The sequence below is a fragment of the Ipomoea triloba genome, chromosome 12 (genome assembly GCF_003576645.1).
Source record: "Ipomoea triloba cultivar NCNSP0323 chromosome 12, ASM357664v1".
NCBI classification, from domain to species: domain Eukaryota; kingdom Viridiplantae; phylum Streptophyta; class Magnoliopsida; order Solanales; family Convolvulaceae; genus Ipomoea; species Ipomoea triloba.
This window is the reverse complement of record NC_044927.1, coordinates 8,205,872-8,228,727: the sequence shown is the minus strand read 5'-3', so window position 1 is coordinate 8,228,727 and position 22,856 is coordinate 8,205,872. Positions and strand designations below refer to the sequence as shown.

The following is a 22,856-nucleotide window of genomic DNA, read 5'->3' as shown; positions in this document are numbered from 1 at the left end:
ATTTCGCTGCCATATTGTTCTTGAAACAAATTCTGAACAATATATCTGAAGGCTCTGATACCAATTGTTGCGCCCGCGGAAGTGGGATAGATCAGATTGCAACAATAATTTGAGAAAGAAAAATAAATGAGGCACAGATTTTACGTGGAAAACCCCTAAACAAATTAGGGTAAAAACCATGGGCAATGGTAGAAGAATTTCACTATGAGAAAATAGGAGTTACAACCACTCTCTAACTAACAAGGAGAAAACAAGGATAATTCTCTCTTGCTAGGAAGGAGAAATACACTCAACAAACTCTCTAATATCTCTAGTATATGAGGGAAGAATAGAATGATTTGGGATGAGATTTTGGGATGACAAGAATGGCAAATGACCTCCCTATTTATAGTTGAGGAATAGGGGTCATTTTGTAGTTAGTCCAAAGTTTAGGGACCAAATAATAAATATTTTGGTAGGTGCCTAACTCTTTTGACTTGCCTAATTCTTTGTCAATTGTTGATATTTGCCTAATTATGGCTGCTGCAACATTGCCTAATTCTGCCGACAAGAGCTAAGTTATGGGTTCGAGCCCCGGCTAGAGCAAAAACTTCTCATATGCCGGTACTAAGACCCATCATTTCCTCTATCATACTAGTTAGGGTGAAAGATTAATTTTATACATCGTCTTTTCAAACGAGCTGGGTCCATAATGCTATGTTATGTATCTTGTGTTCTATTTTTTGTTTTGTTTTGTGTTATGAAATTCTGTACGTTAATAGTATAAATCATGTACCTCGTTGTTTCAATTTAGGGTCCATAATGATATGTAGACCCTGCCTGGTCCATTATATAAATTGAGGGTTCAATCTTCCAAGAGGGCATACAATAAACTTATAAACCGGAGTGAACATCATAGTAGTTAAAGAGGAAAAAAACATCAAGTAGTAGAAAACACCCAACATCCAACAAAAATGATGTTAAAATGCCAGCTCCTTTCATTGACTCGACGAAGTAATAAATAACGGTTGGAGACTGAATGCTACTGAGCAACCATTGGCCACAAGAATACAAGATAATGTTGATGATTCATGTTAACCATTTCCATCCACTTGATCAATTCCTCTAATATTTCTTTTTTCCTCTAACCTTTAATTTAGATTTATGCAAATAAGTTGAATTTTTGCAACTTTTTTTTTTTTTGTAATGAATTTCACATATAATATATAATGCATTCTATATTCACAGTTTGGAGAAAAATATAATTATAAGCTAGGGTGTGGATGTAACCTTGATTGGGTGGGTGGAAAAATCATAATAATAATAGGTGGGTGGAAAAAATCTAAGCTAATTTAAGATTGTGTTATTTTTGTCAAGATACTAAAGCTCATTGAACTTTGTGGGTATCACCTCAACAAGTTTATAACTCAATTTAGTTCAAAATTAAAGAACTAGAGATTAGCCAATGACTTTGTCGTCTAGTGGCGCGAAGTGGCTCTCACAAAATGGGAGGTTACATATTCCATTAATTAGTTGATTTTTTTTTTTAAATTGAGCTGAATTTGTCAATTCTTAGTATTTAATGCATCAAAAAATACAAATTAAATTTTATTACAACATGGAGAGATATATTGAATCCTTAATGTGACATTGGTTTGACTTGGACATCACTCAAAAGTATGGTTGGACCAACAGCTAGCTAGCAGTGCAATCTGTTAAATAGGTGCATAATTACCTAATTAATTAACCTAACTCTTAGCTTATATACCCCTCTGCCTCCCCTTTCACCATATATATATATACCCTTGCACTTCACCTTTGTATTCAACCAACACACTCAAGTGTCATTTGTCTATCTTCCGCCCCTTAACATTCAAACAATCAAAAAACAAAAAATAAGGATGATGGTCTGTTTGTTTGTGAAGAGATTCATCTTTGTTTTAGCTGCTTTCTGTTGGGTTTCTGGTGATGTTGCTCTTGCAAAGCATGCAGGCATTACTAGACACTACAAGTTCGATGTATGTGTTATTAATTATACATATATATTCTACAGTGTTTTTATTTTCTTTGTTTTAAACATTTGGTGAGTGATTGCAGATTAAAATGCAAAATGTGACAAGATTGTGTCAAACGAAAAGCATAGTGACAGTGAATGGGCAATTTCCTGGTCCCAGAATCATTGCGAGAGAAGGGGACCGTGTTGTGGTTAAGGTTGTTAACCATGTTAAGTATAATGTCACAATTCATTGGTATGTATTGATTTCATTATTTATTTTGCCAAAGTTAGTTGGATTTAAATTCTGAGTTGAATTGAAACATATATAATTGATCACAACATGCATGACTAATATAATATATACTCATTACATACAGGCATGGAGTGAGACAGCTGAGAAGTGGATGGGCTGATGGACCTGCATATATTACACAATGCCCTATTCAAACCGGGCAAAGTTATGTTTACAACTTCACCATCACGGGTCAAAGGGGCACATTATTTTGGCATGCTCACATATCATGGCTAAGAGCAACTCTATACGGACCTATAGTCATTCTTCCAAAGAAAGGAGTTGCCTATCCTTTTCCCCAACCCTTCAAAGAAGTTCCAATTATTTTTGGTAAATAATATATAAAGTAGTTTATCATTTAATTTTAATTTATGGATATAACAAAATGTTGAACTTATTGGTGTAATTATTAATTAATTAGGTGAATGGTGGAAGGCAGATACAGAGAAGATCATCAGCCAAGCATCACAAACAGGAGGAGCACCCAATATTTCTGATGCCTTCACCATTAATGGTCTTCCAGGACCCTTATATAACTGCTCTGCCAAAGGTTAATTAATTTGATAGATATATATGTATAGATGCACATTACAATATATTGAATAATATAATTAAATTGGTGCACGCATGCAGATAGCTTCAAATTAAAAGTGAAGGCAGGGAAAACATATCTGCTAAGATTGATCAATGCTGCCCTGAACGATGAGCTCTTCTTCAGCATCGCTAATCACAGCCTCACAGTGGTCGAAGCTGATGCGGTGTATGTTAAACCATTCAAAACCAACATAGTCCTCATCACACCTGGCCAAACCACTAATGTCCTCCTCAAAACCACCAAACACCACCCTAATGCCACCTTCCTCATTTCCGCCAGGCCTTATGCCACCGGGCCTGCCCCTTTCGACAACTCTACCACCGCCGGAATCTTGGAATACTCCACTAACAAAACAATAATTACCACCAAGAAACTCCCACTCTTCACACCAATCCTCCCTGTTTTCAATGACACATCTTTTGCTACTAACTTTACCAAGAAACTTAAAAGCTTAGCTAACGCTAATTTCCCGGCCAATGTCCCAAAGAAAGTGGACAGAAGATTTTTCTTCACCGTTGGATTAGGAACAAGCCCGTGCCCTCAGAACCAAACATGCCAGGGACCAACTAATAATACTAAATTTGCAGCCTCAGTGAACAACATCTCCTTTGTTCAACCAAGTACGGCTCTACTTCAAGCCCACTTCTTCAAGCAATCCAAAGGAGTTTACACCACTGATTTTCCGGCCAACCCGCCCGTGAAGTTCAATTACACCGGAAACCCACCCAGCAACATTATGGTGACTAGTGCTACAAAAGTTGTGCAGCTTAGTTTTAATAGTAGCGTGGAACTTGTAATGCAAGACACAAGCATTATTGGAGCTGAAAGTCATCCTCTTCATCTCCACGGCTTCAATTTCTTTGTAGTTGGTCAAGGTTTTGGTAATTATGATCCTAATAAAGATCCCGCCAAATTCAACCTCGTCGACCCCGCAGAGAGAAACACCGTCGGAGTGCCTTCTGGTGGTTGGGTCGCCATTCGTTTCCTTGCCGACAATCCAGGTGATAATAAATAATTTCATTCCATTTCTCTCTCATCTATCTCTCCGGCCGTATACATATATACACATACATTCTAATTGCAATTTTGTGGTTGTTGATGCATATATAGGGGTGTGGTTTATGCATTGTCACCTTGAAGTCCATACAAGCTGGGGATTGAAAATGGCTTGGATCGTCATGGACGGAAAAGGACGTAAGCAAAAGCTGCCACCTCCACCCGCTGATCTTCCTAAATGTTGATGCATGCAATGCTCAAATTAATACTCATGCATGCACCCATTATTCATTCCTTCATTTATTTTTAATCAATTTTTTGAGTGAGTTCTATTATTTTGAGGAAGATGTTTTGTTTCTTTAGCAGTTTCATTATGATTTTGTTGGACCAAACAAACAATTTGGTTATTTCTTGTACTATCGACTGTGTTCTAATTATGAGAACCCAAAACATCAATGATGAAAACAATTTTTAAATTTCAAGCATAGTTAACAAGATTACAACTTGAGTCTAAGTTCAAAGTAAGTAACATGTTGTTGGTGTAAATTAATTCAGTGATCACAACAATTGAAATTATATATATTAGACTAGCTAGGTGAATAAGCATATTATTGGCAAGGGGATGCAATTCGAATTTGTTTTATTCCAATAAAGAACTTCATAGACTCAGGCATAAATAACTTCAAGATTGATAGAAGAGACATAAAAGATATATTGATATTTACAAATTTAAGCATTAAAAAGCTCACATCGTATTCTTTATCCAGTCTATATTTTCTACAAATAAAATTAAACATTTTTAAGTACCCATGTGGTCTTAGTGTGAGGGTTACAAGTCTGGGGTGAATAGACTGTATAGGTTTTAAAAATAGTTAATTCCAGCAATGGTACTCCGACTATGTAGATTTTCCAAAATTAGTTCCCGACTTTTACTTTAGACAATTTAAGTCCCTTGACTTTCAAATTCTTTCCAATGTTGGCCATTTCATCAAATTTTGGTTAAGTTGAGGTCAAATGAAGGGGTAGAATTGTTCGTTCACCTGTATAGTGTATTATTACTCGTATTTTTTATGTCCTATACGCTATATATATTAATATAATCTCAGTCGAAGAAACTTTGACTGAGATTATATGGCTTCGATTGAGACTTTCACTGAGATTATACATATATACAGCGTATAGGAGTAATAGGACAGAAGAAATATGAGTAATAATACACTAAACAGGTGAATGGACAATTTTACCCCTTCATTTGACCTCAACTTAACCAAAATTTGACGAAGGACCAACATTGGAAAGAATTTAAAAGTCAAGTGACCTAAATTGTCCAAATTAAAAGTCGGGGACTAATTTTAGAAAATCAACATAGTCGGAGGATCATTGCTGGAATTAACTATGTACTATATTTTTACCTTTTTTTGAGTTCTATTATTCTGAGGAAGATGTTTTGTTCGTTTAGCAGTTCATTATGAATTTTGTTGGACGAAACAAACAATTTGGTTATATATGGTACTATGCCATGTTCTTCAATATTTAATATTTAAGTCTATATGTGCAATTATCAGGGGTATCAACTACAATTGTGTGTGTGTAGGAGTAGCAAAAGTGGTTGTATTTAATTATTGTATGGCCACAGGTTCTATTTTTGTTGCATAAAAACTAGCTTAGCACTACTTTTTAATCTAATTTTACTTTTCTTTTGTGGTTTACAGGCCAATTGTCGAGTTTGCATTGTTTAACTCCCCTTCTTAGTTTGAGGGGTTTACCTCTAGCGATTTACAATTTTTTTTTTTAAATTAATTACCATCTATTGACTTAATCTTCAATGATTTCAATTAGTTGTGCACTTGCTAAAAAGACTTACAATCCAAATCTTTACATTTCTTTACAATTATATCCAAACCTTTAAAGCCAATGAACTTGTGTTCAAGTGGCATGTAATGACTCTCCTAAATGAAAGGTCATGCAATGGAGCCTTAGTGGATGCGCAAAATAGAGACAGTAACCTTTAAAATTTGGTGAAAAAAATCCAAGCATTTACTTCTTATGACATATATATCCAAACCTTTAAATTTTGATTTAAAAAAAAAAAAAAAAAACAAACAAACACCTATCAGTAACAGATAATTATGCCTTGATTAACTAAATAAACATGTTTATGTATCTAATTGTAACTTTAAAAACTTCGGGTGTCTAATTAATTTTTGAGGTAAAGTTCTATTGCCTATTTGACATATTTTTTGCAAAAAAAAGTCATATTTAAATTTACCTGGTATTACAGGTTGCTAACAGGTAATTATGCCTTGATGAACAAAATTGACTTGTTTATGTACCTAATTGCGACTTTAAAAACTTTGAGCGCCTAATTAATTTTTCAGGGAAAGACTTTAAAAACTTTGAGCGCCTAATTAATTTTTCAGGGAAAGTTCGATGGCCTATTTGAAATATTTTTTGCAAAAAAAAGTCATATTTTAATTTACCTGGTATTATTTTTTGCAAAAAAAAGTCATATTTTAATTTACCTGGTATTGCAGGTCGCTAACAGGTAATTATGCCTTGATAAACTAAATAGACATGTTTATGTATCTAATTGCAACTTTAAAAACTTTGGGTGCCTAATTAATTTTACAGGTAAAGATCGATGGCCTATTTGACATATTTTTTGCAAAAAAACTCATATTTAAATTTACCTGGTATTACAGGTTACTAACAGGTAATTATGTCTTGATGAACTAAATTGAATTGTTTATGTACCTAATTGCAACTTAATAAACTTTGAGGGCCTAATTAATTTTTCAGGTAAAGTTCTATGGCCTATTTGACATATTTTTGGCAAAAAAAAAGTCATATTTACATTTACCTAGTATTACAGGTTAGTAACAGGTAATTATGCCTTGATTAACTAAATAAACAAGTTTATGTATCTAGTTGCAACTTCGAAAAGTTTGAGGGTCTAATTAATTTTTTAACTAAAGTTCGATGGCCAATTTGACATATTTTTTGCAAAAAAAAAGTCATATTTAAATTTACCTGGTATTACAGGTTGCTAACAGGTAATTATGCCTTGATGAACAAAATTGACTTGTTTATGTACCTAATTGCGACTTTAAAAACTTTGACGGCCTAATTAATTTTTCAGGTAAAGTTCTATGGCCTATTTGACATATTTTTTGTAAAAAAAAAGTCATATTTACATTTACCTAGTATTACAGGTTAGTAACAGGTAATTATGCCTTGATTAACTAAATAAACATGTTTATGTATCTAGTTGCAACTTCGAAAAGTTTGAGGGTCTAATTAATTTTTTAACTAAAGTTCGATGGCCAATTTGACATATTTTTTGCAAAAAAAAGTCATATTTAAATTTACCTGGTATTACAGATTGCTAACAGGTAATTATGCCTTGATTAACTAAATTGACTTGTTTATGTACCTAATTGAAACTTAAAAAACTTTGAGGGCCTAATTAATTTTTCAAGTAAAGTTCGATGCCCGATTTGACATATTTTTTGCAAAAAAAAGTCATATTTAAATTTACCTGGTATTACAGGTTACTAACAGGTAATTATGTCTTGATGAACTAAATTGAATTGTTTATGTACCTAATTGCAACTTAATAAACTTTGAGGGCCTAATTAATTATTCAGGTAAAGTTCTATGGCCTATTTGACATATTTTTTGTAAAAAAAAAGTCATATTTACATTTACCTAGTATTACAGGTCAGTAACAGGTAATTATGCCTTGATTAACTAAATAAACATGTTTATGTATCTAGTTGCAACTTCGAAAAGTTTGAGGGTCTAATTAATTTTTTAACTAAAGTTCGATGGCCAATTTGACATATTTTTTGCAAAAAAAAGTCATATTTAAATTTACCTGGTATTACAGGTTGCTAACAGGTAATTATGCCTTGATTAACTAAATTGACTTGTTTATGTACCTAATTGAAACTTAAAAAACTTTGAGGGCCTAATTAATTTTTCAAGTAAAGTTCGATGCCCGATTTGACATATTTTTTGCAAAAAAAAGTCATATTTACATTTACCTGCTATTACAGGTCATTAACAGGTAATTATGCCTTGATAAACTATATTGACATTTTTATGTACCTAATTGCAACTTTAAAAACTTCGGGTGTCTAATTAATTTTTGAGGTAAAGTTCTATTGCCTATTTGACATATTTTTTGCAAAAAAAAGTCATATTTAAATTTACCTGGTATTACAGGTTGCTAACAGGTAATTATGCCTTGATGAACAAAATTGACTTGTTTATGTACCTAATTGCGACTTTAAAAACTTTGAGCGCCTAATTAATTTTTCAGGGAAAGTTCGATGGCCTATTTGAAATATTTTTTGCAAAAAAAAGTCATATTTTAATTTACCTGGTATTGCAGGTCGCTAACAGGTAATTATGCCTTGATAAACTAAATAGACATGTTTATGTACCTAATTGCAACTTTAAAAACTTTGGGTGCCTAATTAATTTTACAGGTAAAGATCGATGGCCTATTTGACATATTTTTTGCAAAAAAACTCATATTTAAATTTACCTGGTATTACAGGTTACTAACAGGTAATTATGTCTTGATGAACTAAATTGAATTGTTTATGTACCTAATTGCAACTTAATAAACTTTGAGGGCCTAATTAATTTTTCAGGTAAAGTTCTATGGCCTATTTGACATATTTTTTGTAAAAAAAAAGTCATATTTACATTTACCTAGTATTACAGGTCAGTAACAGGTAATTATGCCTTGATTAACTAAATAAACATGTTTATGTATCTAGTTGCAACTTCGAAAAGTTTGAGGGTCTAATTAATTTTTTAACTAAAGTTCGATGGCCAATTTGACATATTTTTTGCAAAAAAAAGTCATATTTAAATTTACCTGGTATTACAGATTGCTAACAGGTAATTATGCCTTGATTAACTAAATTGACTTGTTTATGTACCTAATTGAAATTTAAAAAACTTTGAGGGCCTAATTAATTTTTCAAGTAAAGTTCGATGGCCGATTTGACATATTTTTTGCAAAAAAAAGTCATATTTACATTACCTGCTATTACAGGTCATTAACAGGTAATTATGTCTTGATGAACTATATTGACATTTTTATGTACCTAATTGCAACTTTAAAAACTTCGGGTGTCTAATTAATTTTTGAGGTAAAGTTCTATTGCCTATTTGACATATTTTTTGCAAAAAAAAGTCATATTTACATTTACCTAGTATTACAGGTCAGTAACAGGTAATTATGCCTTGATTAACTAAATAAACATGTTTATGTATCTAGTTGCAACTTCGAAAAGTTTGAGGGTCTAATTAATTTTTTAACTAAAGTTCGATGGCCAATTTGACATATTTTTTGCAAAAAAAAGTCATATTTACATTTACCTGCTATTACAGGTCATTAATAAGTAATTATGCCTTGATAAACTATATTGACATTTTTATGTACCTAATTGCAACTTTAAAAACTTCGGCTGTCTAATTAATTTTTGAGGTTAAGTTCTATTGCCTATTTGACATATTTTTTGCAAAAAAAAGTCATATTTAAATTTACATGGTATTACAGGTTGCTAACAGGTAATTATGCCTTGATGAACAAAATTGACTTGTTTATGTACCTAATTGCGACTTTAAAAACTTTGAGGGCCTAAGTAATTTTTCAGGTAAAGTTCTATGGCCTATTTGACATATTTTTTGTAAAAAAAAAGTCATATTTACATTTACCTAGTATTACAGGTCAGTAACAGATAATTATGCCTTGATTAACTAAATAAACATGTTTATGTACCTAATTGCAACTTTAAAAACTTCGGGTGTCTAATTAATTTTTGAGGTAAAGTTCTATTGCCTATTTGACATATTTTTTGCAAAAAAAGGTCATATTTAAATTTACCTGGTATTACAGGTTGCTAACAGGTAATTATGCCTTGATGAACAAAATTGACTTGTTTATGTACCTAATTGAGACTTTAAAAACTTTGAGCGCCTAATTAATTTTTCAGGGAAAGTTCGATGGCCTATTTGAAATATTTTTTGCAAAAAAAAGTCATATTTTAATTTACCTGGTATTGCAGGTCGCTAACAGGTAATTATGCCTTGATAAACTAAATAGACATGTTTATGTACCTAATTGCAACTTTAAAAACTTTGGGTGCCTAATTAATTTTACAGGTAAAGATCGATGGCCTATTTGACATATTTTTTGCAAAAAAACTCATATTTAAATTTACCTGGTATTACAGGTTACTAACTGGTAATTATGTCTTGATGAACTAAATTGAATTGTTTATGTACCTAATTGCAACTTAATAAACTTTGAGGGCCTAATTAATTTTTCAGGTAAAGTTCTATGGCCTATTTGACATATTTTTGGCAAAAAAAAAGTCATATTTACATTTACCTAGTATTACAGGTCAGTAACAGGTAATTATGCCTTGATTAACTAAATAAACAAGTTTATGTATCTAGTTGCAACTTCGAAAAGTTTGGGGGTCTAATTAATTTTTTAACTAAAGTTCGATGGCCAATTTGACATATTTTTTGCAAAAAAAAAGTCATATTTAAATTTACCTGGTATTACAGGTTGCTAACAGGTAATTATGCCTTAATAAACTAAATGGACATGTTTATGTCCCTAATTGCAACTTTAAAACCTTTGGGTGCGTAATTAATTTTACAGGTAAAGTTCGATGGCCGATTTGACATATTTTTTGCAAAAAAAAGTCATATTTTAATTTACCTGGTATTACAGGTTACTAACAGGTAATTATGCCTTGATGAATAAAATTGACTTGTTTATCTACCTAATTGCGACTTTAAAAACTTTGAGGGCCTAATTAATTTTTCAGGGAAAGTTCGATGACCTATTTGAAATATTTTTTGCAAAAAAAAGTCATATTTTAATTTACCTGGTATTACAGGTCGCTAACAGGTAATTATGCCTTAATAAACTAAATAGACATGTTTATGTACCTAATTGCAACTTTAAAACCTTTGGGTGCGTAATTAATTTTACAGGTAAAGTTCGATGGCCGATTTGACATATTTTTTGCAAAAAAAAGTCATATTTTAATTTACCTGGTATTACAGGTCGCTAACAGGTAATTATGCCTTGATAAACTAAATAGACATGTTTATGTACCTAATTGCAACTTTAAAAACTTTGTGTGCCTAATTAATTTTACAGGTGAAGATCGATGGCCTATTTGACATATTTTTTGCAAAAAAACGCATATTTAAATTTACCTGGTATTACAGGTTGCTAACAGGTAATTATGCCTTGATTAACTAAATAAACATGTTTATGTATCTAGTTGCAACTTCGAAAAGTTTGAGGGTCTAATTAATTTTTTAACTAAAGTTCGATGGCCAATTTGACATATGTTTTGCAAAAAAAAGTCATATTTAAATTTACCTGGTATTACAGGTTGCTAACAGGTAATTATGCCTTGATTAACTAAATTGACTTGTTTATGTACCTAATTGAAACTTAAAAAACTTTGAGGGCCTAATTAATTTTTCAAGTAAAGTTCGATGGCCGATTTGACATATTTTTTGCAAAAAAAAGTCATATTTACATTTACCTGCTATTACAGGTCATTAACAGGTAATTATGCTTTGATAAACTATATTGACATTTTTATGTACCTAATTGCAACTTTAAAAACTTCGGGTGTCTAATTAATTTTTGACGTAAAGTTCTATTGCCTATTTGACATATTTTTTGCAAAAAAAAATCATATTTAAATTTACCTGGTATTACAGGTTGCTAACAGGTAATTATGCCTTGATTAACTATATTGACTTGTTTATGTACCTTGATGCAACTTTAAAAACTTTGAGAGCCTAATTAATTTTTCAGGTAAAGTTCGATGGCCTATTTGAAATATTTTTTTGCAAAAAAATGTCATATTTAAATTTACCTGGTATTACAGGTCAGTAACAGGTAATTATGCCTTGATTAACTAAATAAACATGTTTATGTATCTAGTTGCAACTTCGAAAAGTTTGAGAGTCTAATTAATTTTTTAACTAAAGTTCGATGGCCAATTTGACATATTTTTTGCAAAAAAAAGTCATATTTAAATTTACCTGGTATTACAGGTTACTAACAGGTAATTATGTCTTGATGAACTAAATTGAATTGTTTATGTACCTAATTGCAACTTAATAAACTTTGAGGGCCTAATTAATTTTTCAGGTAAAGTTCTATGGCCTATTTGACATATTTTTTGTAAAAAAAAAGTGATATTTACATTTACCTAGTATTACAGGTCAGTAACAGGTAATTATGCCTTGATTAACTAAATAAACATGTTTATGTATCTAGTTGCAACTTCGAAAAGTTTGAGGGTCTAATTAATTTTTTAACTAAAGTTCGATGGCCAATTTGACATATTTTTTGCAAAAAAAAGTCATATTTACATTTACCTGCTATTACAGGTCATTAACAGGTAATTATGCCTTGATAAACTATATTGACATTTTTATGTACCTAATTGCAACTTTAAAAATTTCGGGTGTCTAATTAATTTTTGAGGTAAAGTTCTATTGCCTTTCGGGTGTCTAATTAATTTTTGAGGTAAAGTTCTATTGCCTATTTGACGTCTAATTAATTTTTGAGGTAAAGTTCTATTGCCTATTTGACATATAATTAATTTTTGAGGTAAAGTTCTATTGCCTATTTGACATATTTTTTGCAAAAAAAAGTCATATTTAAATTTACCTGGTATTACAGGTTGCTAACATGTAATTATGCCTTGATGAACAAAATTGACTTGTTTATGTACCTAATTGCGACTTTAAAAACTTTGAGGGCCTAAGTAATTTTTCAGGTAAAGTTCTATGGCCTATTTGACATATTTTTTGTAAAAAAAAAGTAATATTTACATTTACCTAGTATTACAGGTCAGTAACAGGTAATTATGCCTTGATTAACTAAATAAACATGTTTATGTATCTAGTTGCAACTTCGAAAAGTTTGAGGGTCTAATTAATTTTTTAACTAAAGTTCGATGGCCAATTTGACATATTTTTTGCAAAAAAAAGTGTCATATTTAAATTTTACTTGGTATTACAGGTTGCTAACAGGTAATTATGCCTTGATTAACTAAATTGACTTGTTTATGTACCTAATTGAAACTTAAAAACTTTGAGGGCCTAATTAATTTTTCAAGTAAAGTTCGATGCCCGATTTGACATATTTTTTGCAAAAAAAAGTCATATTTACATTACCTGCTATTACAGGTCATTAACAGGTAATTATGTCTTGATGAACTATATTGACATTTTTATGTACCTAATTGCAACTTTAAAAACTTCGGGGGTCTAATTAATTTTTGAGGTAAAGTTCTATTGCCTATTTGACATATTTTTTGCAAAAAAAAGTCATATTTAAATTTACCTGGTATTACAGGTTGCTAACAGGTAATTATGCCTTGATGAACAAAATTGACTTGTTTATGTACCTAATTGCGACTTTAAAAACTTTGAGAGCCTAATTAATTTTTCAGGGAAAGTTCGATGGCCTATTTGAAATAGTTTTTGCAAAAAAAAGTCATATTTTAATTTACATGGTATTGCAGGTCGCTAACAGGTAATTATGCCTTGATAAACTAAATAGACATGTTTATGTACCTAATTGCAACTTTAAAAACTTTGTGTGCCTAATTAATTTTACAGGTGAAGATCGATGGCCTATTTGACATATTTTTTGCAAAAAAACTCATATTTAAATTTACCTGGTATTACAGGTTACTAACAGGTAATTATGTCTTGATGAACTAAATTGAATTGTTTATGTACCTAATTGCAACTTAATAAACTTTGAGGGCCTAATTAATTTTTCAGGTAAAGTTCTATGGCCTATTTGACATATTTTTTGCAAAAAAAAAAGTCATATTTACATTTACCTAGTATTACAGGTCAGTAACAGGTAATTATGCCTTGATTAACTAAATAAACATGTTTATGTATCTAGTTGCAACTTCGAAAAGTTTGAGGGTCTAATTAATTTTTTAACTAAAGTTCGATGGCCAATTTGACATATTTTTTGCAAAAAAAAAGTCATATTTAAATTTACCTGGTATTACAGGTTGCTAACAGGTAATTATGCCTTGATGAATAAAATTGACTTGTTTATCTACCTAATTGCGACTTTAAAAACTTTGAGGGCCTAATTAATTTTTCAGGGAAAGTTCGATGGCCTATTTGAAATATTTTTTGCAAAAAAAAGTCATATTTTAATTTACCTGGTATTACAGGTCGCTAACAGGTAATTATGCCTTGATAAACTAAATAGACATGTTTATGTACCTAATTGCAACTTTAAAAACTTTGTGTGCCTAATTAATTTTACAGGTGAAGATCGATGGCCTATTTGACATATTTTTTGCAAAAAAAACTCATATTTAAATTTACCTGGTATTACAGGTTACTAACAGGTAATTATGTCTTGATGAACTAAATTGAATTGTTTATGTACCTAATTGCAACTTAATAAACTTTGAGGGCCTAATTAATTTTTCATGTAAAGTTCGATGGCCTATTTGAGATAATTTTTCCCAAGAAAGTCATATTTAGATTTACCTGGTATTACAGGTCGCTAACAGGTAATTATGCCTTGATGAACTAAATCACTACAAGAAAAATCGCGAATCGTGACCGAAAAATTCCGTCGCGAATCCTGGATTGCGACGGAATCTATTCCGTCGTCTATCGCCTTGTCGTATTTCGATAGACGATGGAATAATTTCGTCGCCAAATTCTGCGACGGAATTGGCGATGGAAATAGGCGTCGCGAATTCGCGACGGATATATTTCCGTCGCAATTTGGCAACGGAAATTATTCCGACGCTAATTCCGTCGCCATATCCGAAACAAATATTCCGTCACCATATTTTTATTCCGTTGCAAATGCCGTTGCAAAAACACGACGGAATTATTTTCCGTCACAATTTTGTCGCAGTTATTATAACAAATATTCTGTCGCGATTCCGTCGCAATTTTTGAATTATTTTTAAAATTTTTTATATAAAATTAATATTAATATTTTAAATAGTAATGCCTGTTTTTAAATTATTAATATAAAACTACAATAATATAAAAGACACTATTAATTGTAAAATAATATATAACATAATTTAAAAATATTATCAATCCAAATTAACTTCAAGTATCAATACATTATCAATCCACATTTAATACATAATAATAGTCAATTTAAGTCTAAACAACAATGTAATAGTCTTCAAAAACAACAATCCACATGGAAATCAATTGGTTTGAGATGGAGGTGATGATGAAGTACCCACTCTCCCGCCATCAATAGCATCAAGTCGTTCTTGCATAAGGAGAATAGTAGCCTTCAAACTCTGAATTTCATCTTGTACATTTGTAGAAGTAGCATTGTCGGGTGGTCGAGATGTTGGAGTCATATTGCTGGAAGTGTTATCACTAGATTGATCATTAACAACAGAACAACCATATGAACCAAGTCCATAAATTCTTCTTTTCTTGTCATGTCCACCAACCGCATCATAGTATAACTAATTATCATCCACTTGCTCCCCATTTTGTGTCAACATCTCCCTTTGCGATTCAACTTGTTCCTAAAATATGTAAGAAAGTTTAAAACAAAATATATATGAAGTTGTATATATTTTAAAAACTAAAAATAAATTAAACTTACATGAATTTGTTTGGCCTTTTCAACTATGAATGTTTGCCCATCGTGTTGTTTTGTATGTGTATGCTTGAACAGTTCATAATATGATGGATAATGACCCAATTGTCCTTCCTACAAATTATATTTAATAAAATAAAGAAAGAAGTAAGAAAAAATTCGGCAGAGTTCCCTTTATAAATAGGACTATCTCCCTGTTCAATATATAATACAATTCAATTATAATCTCAAACATCAATTCAATAAACACAATAAAACACAATCACAATGATTTTTATTTACACCTTAATAAAATTTTAAACCAACACAATAACACATAATTGATTTTAACACAATAAACACGTATTATGATTTTCCACCAATACAATAACACATACATAATTTATAACTTAAATAATTCAAATGAACTTACAAGTTGAGCTGCAACTTTTACGTGAGGTGTTGATCCTGTGGTATGGGTAGATTGAGCAACTCCATTTAAAACTCCTCCACGTCTATTTTTCTTAGCCGATTCTGTTTTCTTCTTGCCCTCTTCAGAATTCCAAACATTATTCCACATTGTCCATATTTGTAGTGAGATATAGGCGGGTCTTGGGTTTTTCTTAATCTGCTTATTTAATCAGCATATCTTCTTTTAGCCTTCATCTCCCAAGCAATATACACTAAAGCAATTTTTGTAGTATCCCAATCAAAAACCAGCAGCATCAAAAACCATTTGTTGATATGATTCTAATGGTTCATTTTGCTCATTTAAACCCCAATTTGCATCAAACTCCATTGACGTACTATTGTGTGACATTTCTCCATGTCTATTCCACTCAAAGTAATTTGGCACAAAACCAAATTTGCATAAGTGAAATCTCACCGTGTGAGCTTCTTCAAATGAGATATGACGACATTTTTTACATGGACATCGAATTTTAGTTCCATCCATGAAATTCAGCTTACTACATGCAAACTCAATAAATGTTTCCAATCCTTCGATAAAATCTTGATTAAGATCACCACGTTCAGTTCGTCTTTGATACATCCAACTTTTATCCATATTACTCATTTAGAGATGCCTATATATTCACATTCACATATATTATCACGATTTTCAAAGCAATGTATAATAAAAAGGAAAATGGGCCAAGGATCTTGTAGTCCAGTGGCATCAAACCCTTCCCTTTATACGGGAGGTGGTGGGTTCGAGTCTTAGTGGAGACAATACTGACTCTTGTGCTTCAATAGGTTGAGAAAGTAGTTATGAACAGATACTGCATTGTAATAGAGTTAGTAGTATTCAAAAAAAAAAAGGAAAATGGAATCAAGAAAGTTCCCTAGCTATTTAAATAAATAAAACTTAGTTGAATATTTTATTTATTTAAAGAATCTTTTATTTATTTAAAGTTCCCTATTCTTTTATTTTTTTTAAAAGAAACATTGGATATATTTAAATTATATGGAACAGTTTGTTCTGGCTAATTACTTAACACACTGAGTTTTAAAACAAGAAACTTTCATACAAGTACAATCAATTAGATGTTAACAGTTTATCTCTTGAATTCCTAGGGTTTTAAAACAACTATATTTAATTGGATAAAAGCAAACAACTATATTTAAAAGTTCCCTTTCTTTCTGGATTCTTTATAGCAAACAACTATATTTAATTTGATATGATTTTAGGGACAAGATTGAGGCTCCAGAGCAGGTATATACTGGATTTTGTTTAAATTTTTCTAGGTTTGTCAATGACTTATTAGTTGCTTTTTACTGGAACTTCTAATGGAATGGCCAACTCCAATTGTTTTAGTTTAAACAAGCTAAAGAAACAATAAAGAAACTTGATTTGGATGGCCTTGTAGTGATTGGTGGAGATGACTCAAATACAAATGCTTGTCTTCTCAAATTTTTTTTTTGTTATTGTTATTACTAAGCAAGCAGTGCCTTAATGCAGGATAAAAATTTAATCTTCCATCACTCTTCAGTTACTCAGATTCATCTTCAAGACTTGAAAAGGATAAACATAAAATCTTAGAATAATCCTACAAGCATCTCACTTCTAGAAGTGAACAGTATGCTAACATAACACTCAAGTAATATCATGCTAATTGGGAGCTATAAGACTATTTATTAAAGTATTAACCTAGCTACCATTTATTAAAGTATTAAAGTATTCACAGGGAGCTATAAGACATGCCTAAATTGAAGAGTATTAAAGTAATATTATGCCTTTAAGAAAAGCACTCCAGTATGTAATGCATATCTAAATCATATCTAAATTAAAGTGTAGAAATCTGCAGCCACAATCGCAAATCATATATAAATCAGTACATCAAAGCAGATAATAAAACTAAGTAGGTAATTACAACCCTCAACCATAAATCATATCTAAAAAAGCCACAATCGCAAACAACCACCAAAGCAGGTAATTATTACAGCAGATAAAATTAGAAATATAAAATTGAAGAGTAGAAAACCTAAATCAGTATCTAAATCAGTAATTAGATACAACCCACAGCCACTGCGTACATATAAAATCGAAGAGTATAAAACATAGTTGAAGAGAAGAAAACCTACCTCTGCACAGCCGTCCCCAGTAACAGACAGAGCGATGGCGGCGGCGACGGAGAGATGGCAGCGGCGGCGGAGTGATGGCGGCGGAGACGGAGCAATGGCAGCAGCGACAGAGCGATTTGGAGTTTGTTTCTACGGTGACGACTGCGATAGACCTGAATGCCGATTGCGTTTTGGAGTAGAATAAACTTACACTTCATAGGGTTTTGTTTGTAGAATAAAAAACGACAACGTTTAATTATTTACTTGTAAAAGAAAATAAAAAATAAAAAAATTATTGCGACGGAATAAATTTTGTAGTTCATTCCGTCGCAATATTTAATGAACAAACTAAAATTTATTTCCTTTTGCGACGCAAAAAAAGTCCGTAGCAATATCCGTAGCAATTTTGCGACGGATGAATATCGGTAGCCTTTTCCGTCGCGACACGGGCGACGTAATTCATTTCGGGCGCAAGTTCGGTCGCGAATATTTGACCGCCAATATTTCGCGGGTTTTATTTTTTTCTTTTTACCAACATTCGCGATGGAATTAAATTCCGTTGCCTTTTCCGTCGTAATATTGCAACGGAAGCTAATCGGTTGCGAATTCGGTCGCTATATGGCGACGGATTAATTTCCGTCGCAATTTTCCGTCGCGACATGGGCGACGTAATTCAATTCCGTCGCAAGTTCGGTCGAGAATATTTTACCGCCAAAATTTCGCGGGGTTTATTTTCTATTTGGCAAATATTCGCAACGGAATTAAATCCCGTCGTCGTTTCCGTCGCAATATTGCAACGGAAGCTAATCGGTCGCGAAATCGGTCGCTATATAGCGACGGATTAAGTTCCGTCGCAATTTTCCGTCGCAATTCGCGATTTTTTTTGTAGTGAATTGACTTGTTTAATTAATTTTCAGGTAAAGTTCGATGCGCTATTTGACATATTTATTGCAAAAAAAGTCATATTTAAATTTACCTGGTATTACAGGTCACTAACAGCTAATTATGCATTGATGAACTAAATTGACTTGTTTATGTACCTAATTGCAACTTTAAAAACTTTGAGGGCCTAATTAATTTTTCTTGTAAATTGCGATGGCCGATTTGACATATTTTTTGCAAATAAAAGTCATATTTACATTTACCTGGTATTACAGGTCGCTAACAGGTAATTATGCCTTGATGAACTAAATTGACATGTTTATGAACCTAATTGCAACTTTAAAAAGCTTGAAGGCCTAATTAATTTTTCAGGTAAAGATCGATGGCCTATTTGACATATTTTTTGCAAAAGAAGTCATATTTAGATTTACCTGGTATTACAGGTTACTGACAGGTAATTATGCCTTGATGAACTAAATTGACTTGGTTATGTACCTAATTGCAACTTTAAAAAGTTTGAAGGCCTAATTAATTTTTAAGGTAAGGTTCGATGGCCTATTTGACATATTTTTTGCAAAAAAAAAAAATTATATTTACATTTACCTACTATTACAGGTCACTAACAGATAATTATGCCTTGATAAACTAAATTGACATGTTTATGTACCTAATTGAAACTTCAAAAAGTTTGAGGGCCGAATTAAATTTTCAGGTAAAGTTCGATAGTCTATTTGACATATTTTTTGCAAAAAAAAATAATCATATTTACATTTACCTGGTATTACAGGTCAATAACAGCTAATTATGCCTTGATTAACTAAATAGACATGTTTATGTATCCAATTGCAACTTCGAAAAGTTTGAGGGTCTAATTAATTTTTAAGTAAAGTTCGATGGCCTATTTGACAAATTTTATGCCAAAAATGTCATATTTAAAGTTACCTGGTATTACAGGTCGCTAACAGGTAATAATGCCTTGATGAACTAAATTGACTTGTTTAATTAATTTTTAGGTAAAGTTCGATGGGCTATTTGACATATTTTTTGCAAAAAAGGTAAAGTTCGATGGGCTATTTGACATATTTTTTGCAAAAAAAGTCATACTTAAATTTCTATTTGACATATTTTTTGCAAAAAAAGTCATACTTAAATTTACCTGGTATTACAGGTCACTAACAGGTAATTATGCCTTGATGAACTAAATTGACTAGTTTATGTACCTAGTTGCAACTTTAAAAACTTTGAGGGCCTAATTAATTTTTCAGGTAAAGTTCGATGGCTGATTTGACATATTTTTTGCAAAAAAAAAAGTCATTTATATTTACCTGCTATTACAGGTCATTAACAGGTAATTATACCTTGATGAACTATATTGACATTTTTATGTACCTAATTAATTTTTCAGGTAAAGTTCTATGCCTATTTGACATATTTTTTGCAAAAAAAACGTCATTTTAAATTTACCTGCTATTACAGGTCGCTAACAGGTAATTATGCCATGATGAACAAAATTGACTTGTTTATGTACTTATTCGCATCTTTAAAAACTTTGAGGGCCTAAATAATTTTTCATGTAAAGTTCGATGGCCTATTTGAAATATTTTTTACAAAAAAAAATTCATATTTAAATTTACCTAATATTACAGGTCGCTAACAGGTAATTATGCCTTGATGAACTAAATTGACTTCTTTAATTAATTTTCAGGTAAAGTTCGATGGGCTATTTGACATATTTTTTGCAAAAAAAGTCATACTTAAATTTACCTGGTATTACAGGTCACTAACAGGTAATTATGCCTTGATGAACTAAATTGACTTGTTTATGTACCTAGTTGCAACTTTAAAATCTTTGAGGGCCTAATTAATTTTTCAGGTAAAGTTCGATGGCCGATTTGACATATCTTTTGCAAAAAAAAGTCATATTTACATTTACCTGCTATTACAGGTCATTAACAGGTAATTATGCCTTGATGAACTATATTGACATTTTTATGTACCTAATTGCAACTTTAAAAACTTCGGGTGCCTAATTAATTTTTCAGGTAAAGTTCTATAGCCTATTTGACATATTTTTTGTAAAAAAAAGTCATATTTAAATTTACCTGGTATTACAGGTCGATAACAGGTAATTATGCCATGATGAACAAAATTGACTTGTTTGTGTAACTAATTGCAACTTTAAAAACTTTGAGGACCTAATTAATTTTTTCAGGTAAAGTTCGATGGCCTATTTGAAATATTTTTTGCAAAAAAAAAGTGATATTTAAATTTACTTGGTATTACAGGTCGTTAACAGGTAATTATGCCTTGATAAACTAAATAGACATGTTTATGTACCTAATTGCAACTTTAAAAACTTTGGGTGCCTAATTAATTTTACAGGTAAAGATCGATGGCCTATTTGACATATTTTTTGCAAAAAAACTCTGTTAGGAACCCCAAGTTGTTGATTTTGTTGATATCAACTATTCGAGGAGACCCCTAACTTTTGTCTTGTCTTTAGAATAGGTTTATGATTTGTATCTTAGTCTTACAGGATAACCGAATCCTTAGTAAATTCTAATCATTAAGGATCCGAGTCTTATATACCGAAGACTTGAAGACTCCAACCGAAGAGTGAAGTACCGATGAGTTAAAGATCTGAAGTAATGAAGATTTGAAGAACCGAAGACTAGGATCATAGGCCGAAACATGGAAGGGCCAAGCTTTTATGACCGAGTAATCAAGAGTGTGATTGTCTCGAGGAGATTAAGTGAAATGATAAGGTCAATCATTCTTGCACAACTAAGGCAAAGACATTCTCTTATAAGTTGTCTTATCTACTGCCTTGAGAATGGGTATAAACTGAATGTCATTTTGGGTCCTATGCAACGATCCCAAGGAGCATTTAATGATTGTCAACTTTTTAAGGGACAAAAGACAAACTATCCTTGCACAAAAGTGGACAAACGGCTAGAAAGTACTGACATTCTGAAAAAGATGAAAACCTTATCCATTGGATATTACACACTGGACAATAGGTTTTGAATTTCATTTTCCCTCCAACGGATCTGAAATTCCACCTATAAATACTCTTGTCCCATCTCACTTTGACAAGGTTGAAAAACGCGAAATATTGTCTATCAAGTGAAAAACTCTCAGTGTGATATTCATAAGCTTACAAGTGATATTCAGATTTCATTAGAAATTCTTGTGTGATTAAGAAGCTGATCAAGGAAACTAATCACAAGGATTTCAAGTTGGAGAATCATCACAACCTTTCAACCATCTCTAAAAGTGGAGTAGAAAGAGGCGGAGTAAACTTGGAAGAAGTTGAAAAACCTACAACAACAAGGCTGCCGGGCTTAGTGATCAAAGAAGCTTGTTGTAACGGAGATTGTACTATAAAGGGGAATATAGTGCAAACCTTCACGAGTTGTGAAGAAGAGTGGAGTAGGCTTAGTTAACAGCCGAACCACTATAAAAACTCTCTCACTCTCTCTCTCCTTTATTTATTTTACGTATTGCATTGCATATATCACTCAAACATAATATCTTTTACAAGAAAATCCTAAGTGCAAAGTGAAGATAAAATTTGATATAACTTTTCCGCTGCGTTATCTTTTTTTAAAGAAAAAGTTTTCAAAATCCCTTGTGAGTCTATTCAACCCCCCCCCCCTTCTAGACTCATATTGTTACCACCGGGACCAACAAACTCATATTTAAATTTACTTGGTATTACAGGTTACTAACAGGTAATTATGCCTTGATGAATTAAATTGACTTGTTTATGTACCTAATTGCAACTTAATAAACTTTGAGGGCCTAATTAATTTTTCAGGTAAAGTTCAATGTCCGATATGACATATTTTTTGCAAAAAAAGTCATATTTAAATTTACC

At 31.7% G+C, this 22,856-nt stretch overlaps 2 protein-coding genes across 3 annotated transcripts; one reads left to right on the top strand and one right to left on the bottom strand.

Annotated features, from left to right (window-relative positions):
• Positions 1–1,835: 1,835 nt before the first annotated feature.
• On the top strand, positions 1,836–4,340 carry LOC115998572 (laccase-17-like). Its single transcript, XM_031238169.1, has 6 exons — positions 1,836–1,997; positions 2,077–2,228; positions 2,353–2,597; positions 2,689–2,817; positions 2,901–3,863; positions 3,973–4,340. The coding sequence occupies exons 1-6, from the start codon at positions 1,881–1,883 to the stop codon at positions 4,101–4,103; spliced, it is 1,737 nt and encodes a 578-aa protein (XP_031094029.1). The 5' UTR covers positions 1,836–1,880; the 3' UTR covers positions 4,104–4,340.
• A 10,647-nt stretch (positions 4,341–14,987) lies between these two features.
• On the bottom strand, positions 14,988–18,275 carry LOC115998664. 2 transcript variants are annotated; one of them, XM_031238288.1, is made up of 4 exons: positions 18,116–18,275; positions 15,966–16,215; positions 15,560–15,667; positions 14,988–15,479 (listed from the first exon to the last, which is right to left on the bottom strand). In XM_031238288.1, the coding sequence occupies exons 2-4, from the start codon at positions 16,110–16,112 to the stop codon at positions 15,417–15,419; spliced, it is 318 nt and encodes a 105-aa protein (XP_031094148.1). In that variant the 5' UTR covers positions 16,113–16,215; positions 18,116–18,275; the 3' UTR covers positions 14,988–15,416. The 2 variants fall into 2 exon arrangements, with proteins under 2 accessions (XP_031094148.1, XP_031094147.1); XM_031238287.1 differs by having other exon boundaries at positions 15,966–16,160.
• Between the last annotated feature and the right edge of the window lie 4,581 nt (positions 18,276–22,856).

Excerpts from the sequence above, each read along its gene's own strand:
- LOC115998664 (XM_031238288.1), bottom strand. The coding sequence starts at position 16,112 with ATGTGGAATAATGTTTGGAATTCTGAAGAGGGCAAGAAGAAAACAGAA. Across the intron at positions 15,668-15,965 it reads TAAAAGTTGCAGCTCAACTT|GAAGGACAATTGGGTCATTA; the intron begins GTAAGTTCATTT and ends TATAATTTGTAG. Across the intron at positions 15,480-15,559 it reads AAAAGGCCAAACAAATTCAT|GAACAAGTTGAATCGCAAAG; the intron begins GTAAGTTTAATT and ends TACATATTTTAG.
- LOC115998572 (XM_031238169.1), top strand. The coding sequence starts at position 1,881 with ATGATGGTCTGTTTGTTTGTGAAGAGATTCATCTTTGTTTTAGCTGCT. Across the intron at positions 2,818-2,900 it reads ATATAACTGCTCTGCCAAAG|ATAGCTTCAAATTAAAAGTG; the intron begins GTTAATTAATTT and ends GCACGCATGCAG. Across the intron at positions 3,864-3,972 it reads TTTCCTTGCCGACAATCCAG|GGGTGTGGTTTATGCATTGT; the intron begins GTGATAATAAAT and ends ATGCATATATAG.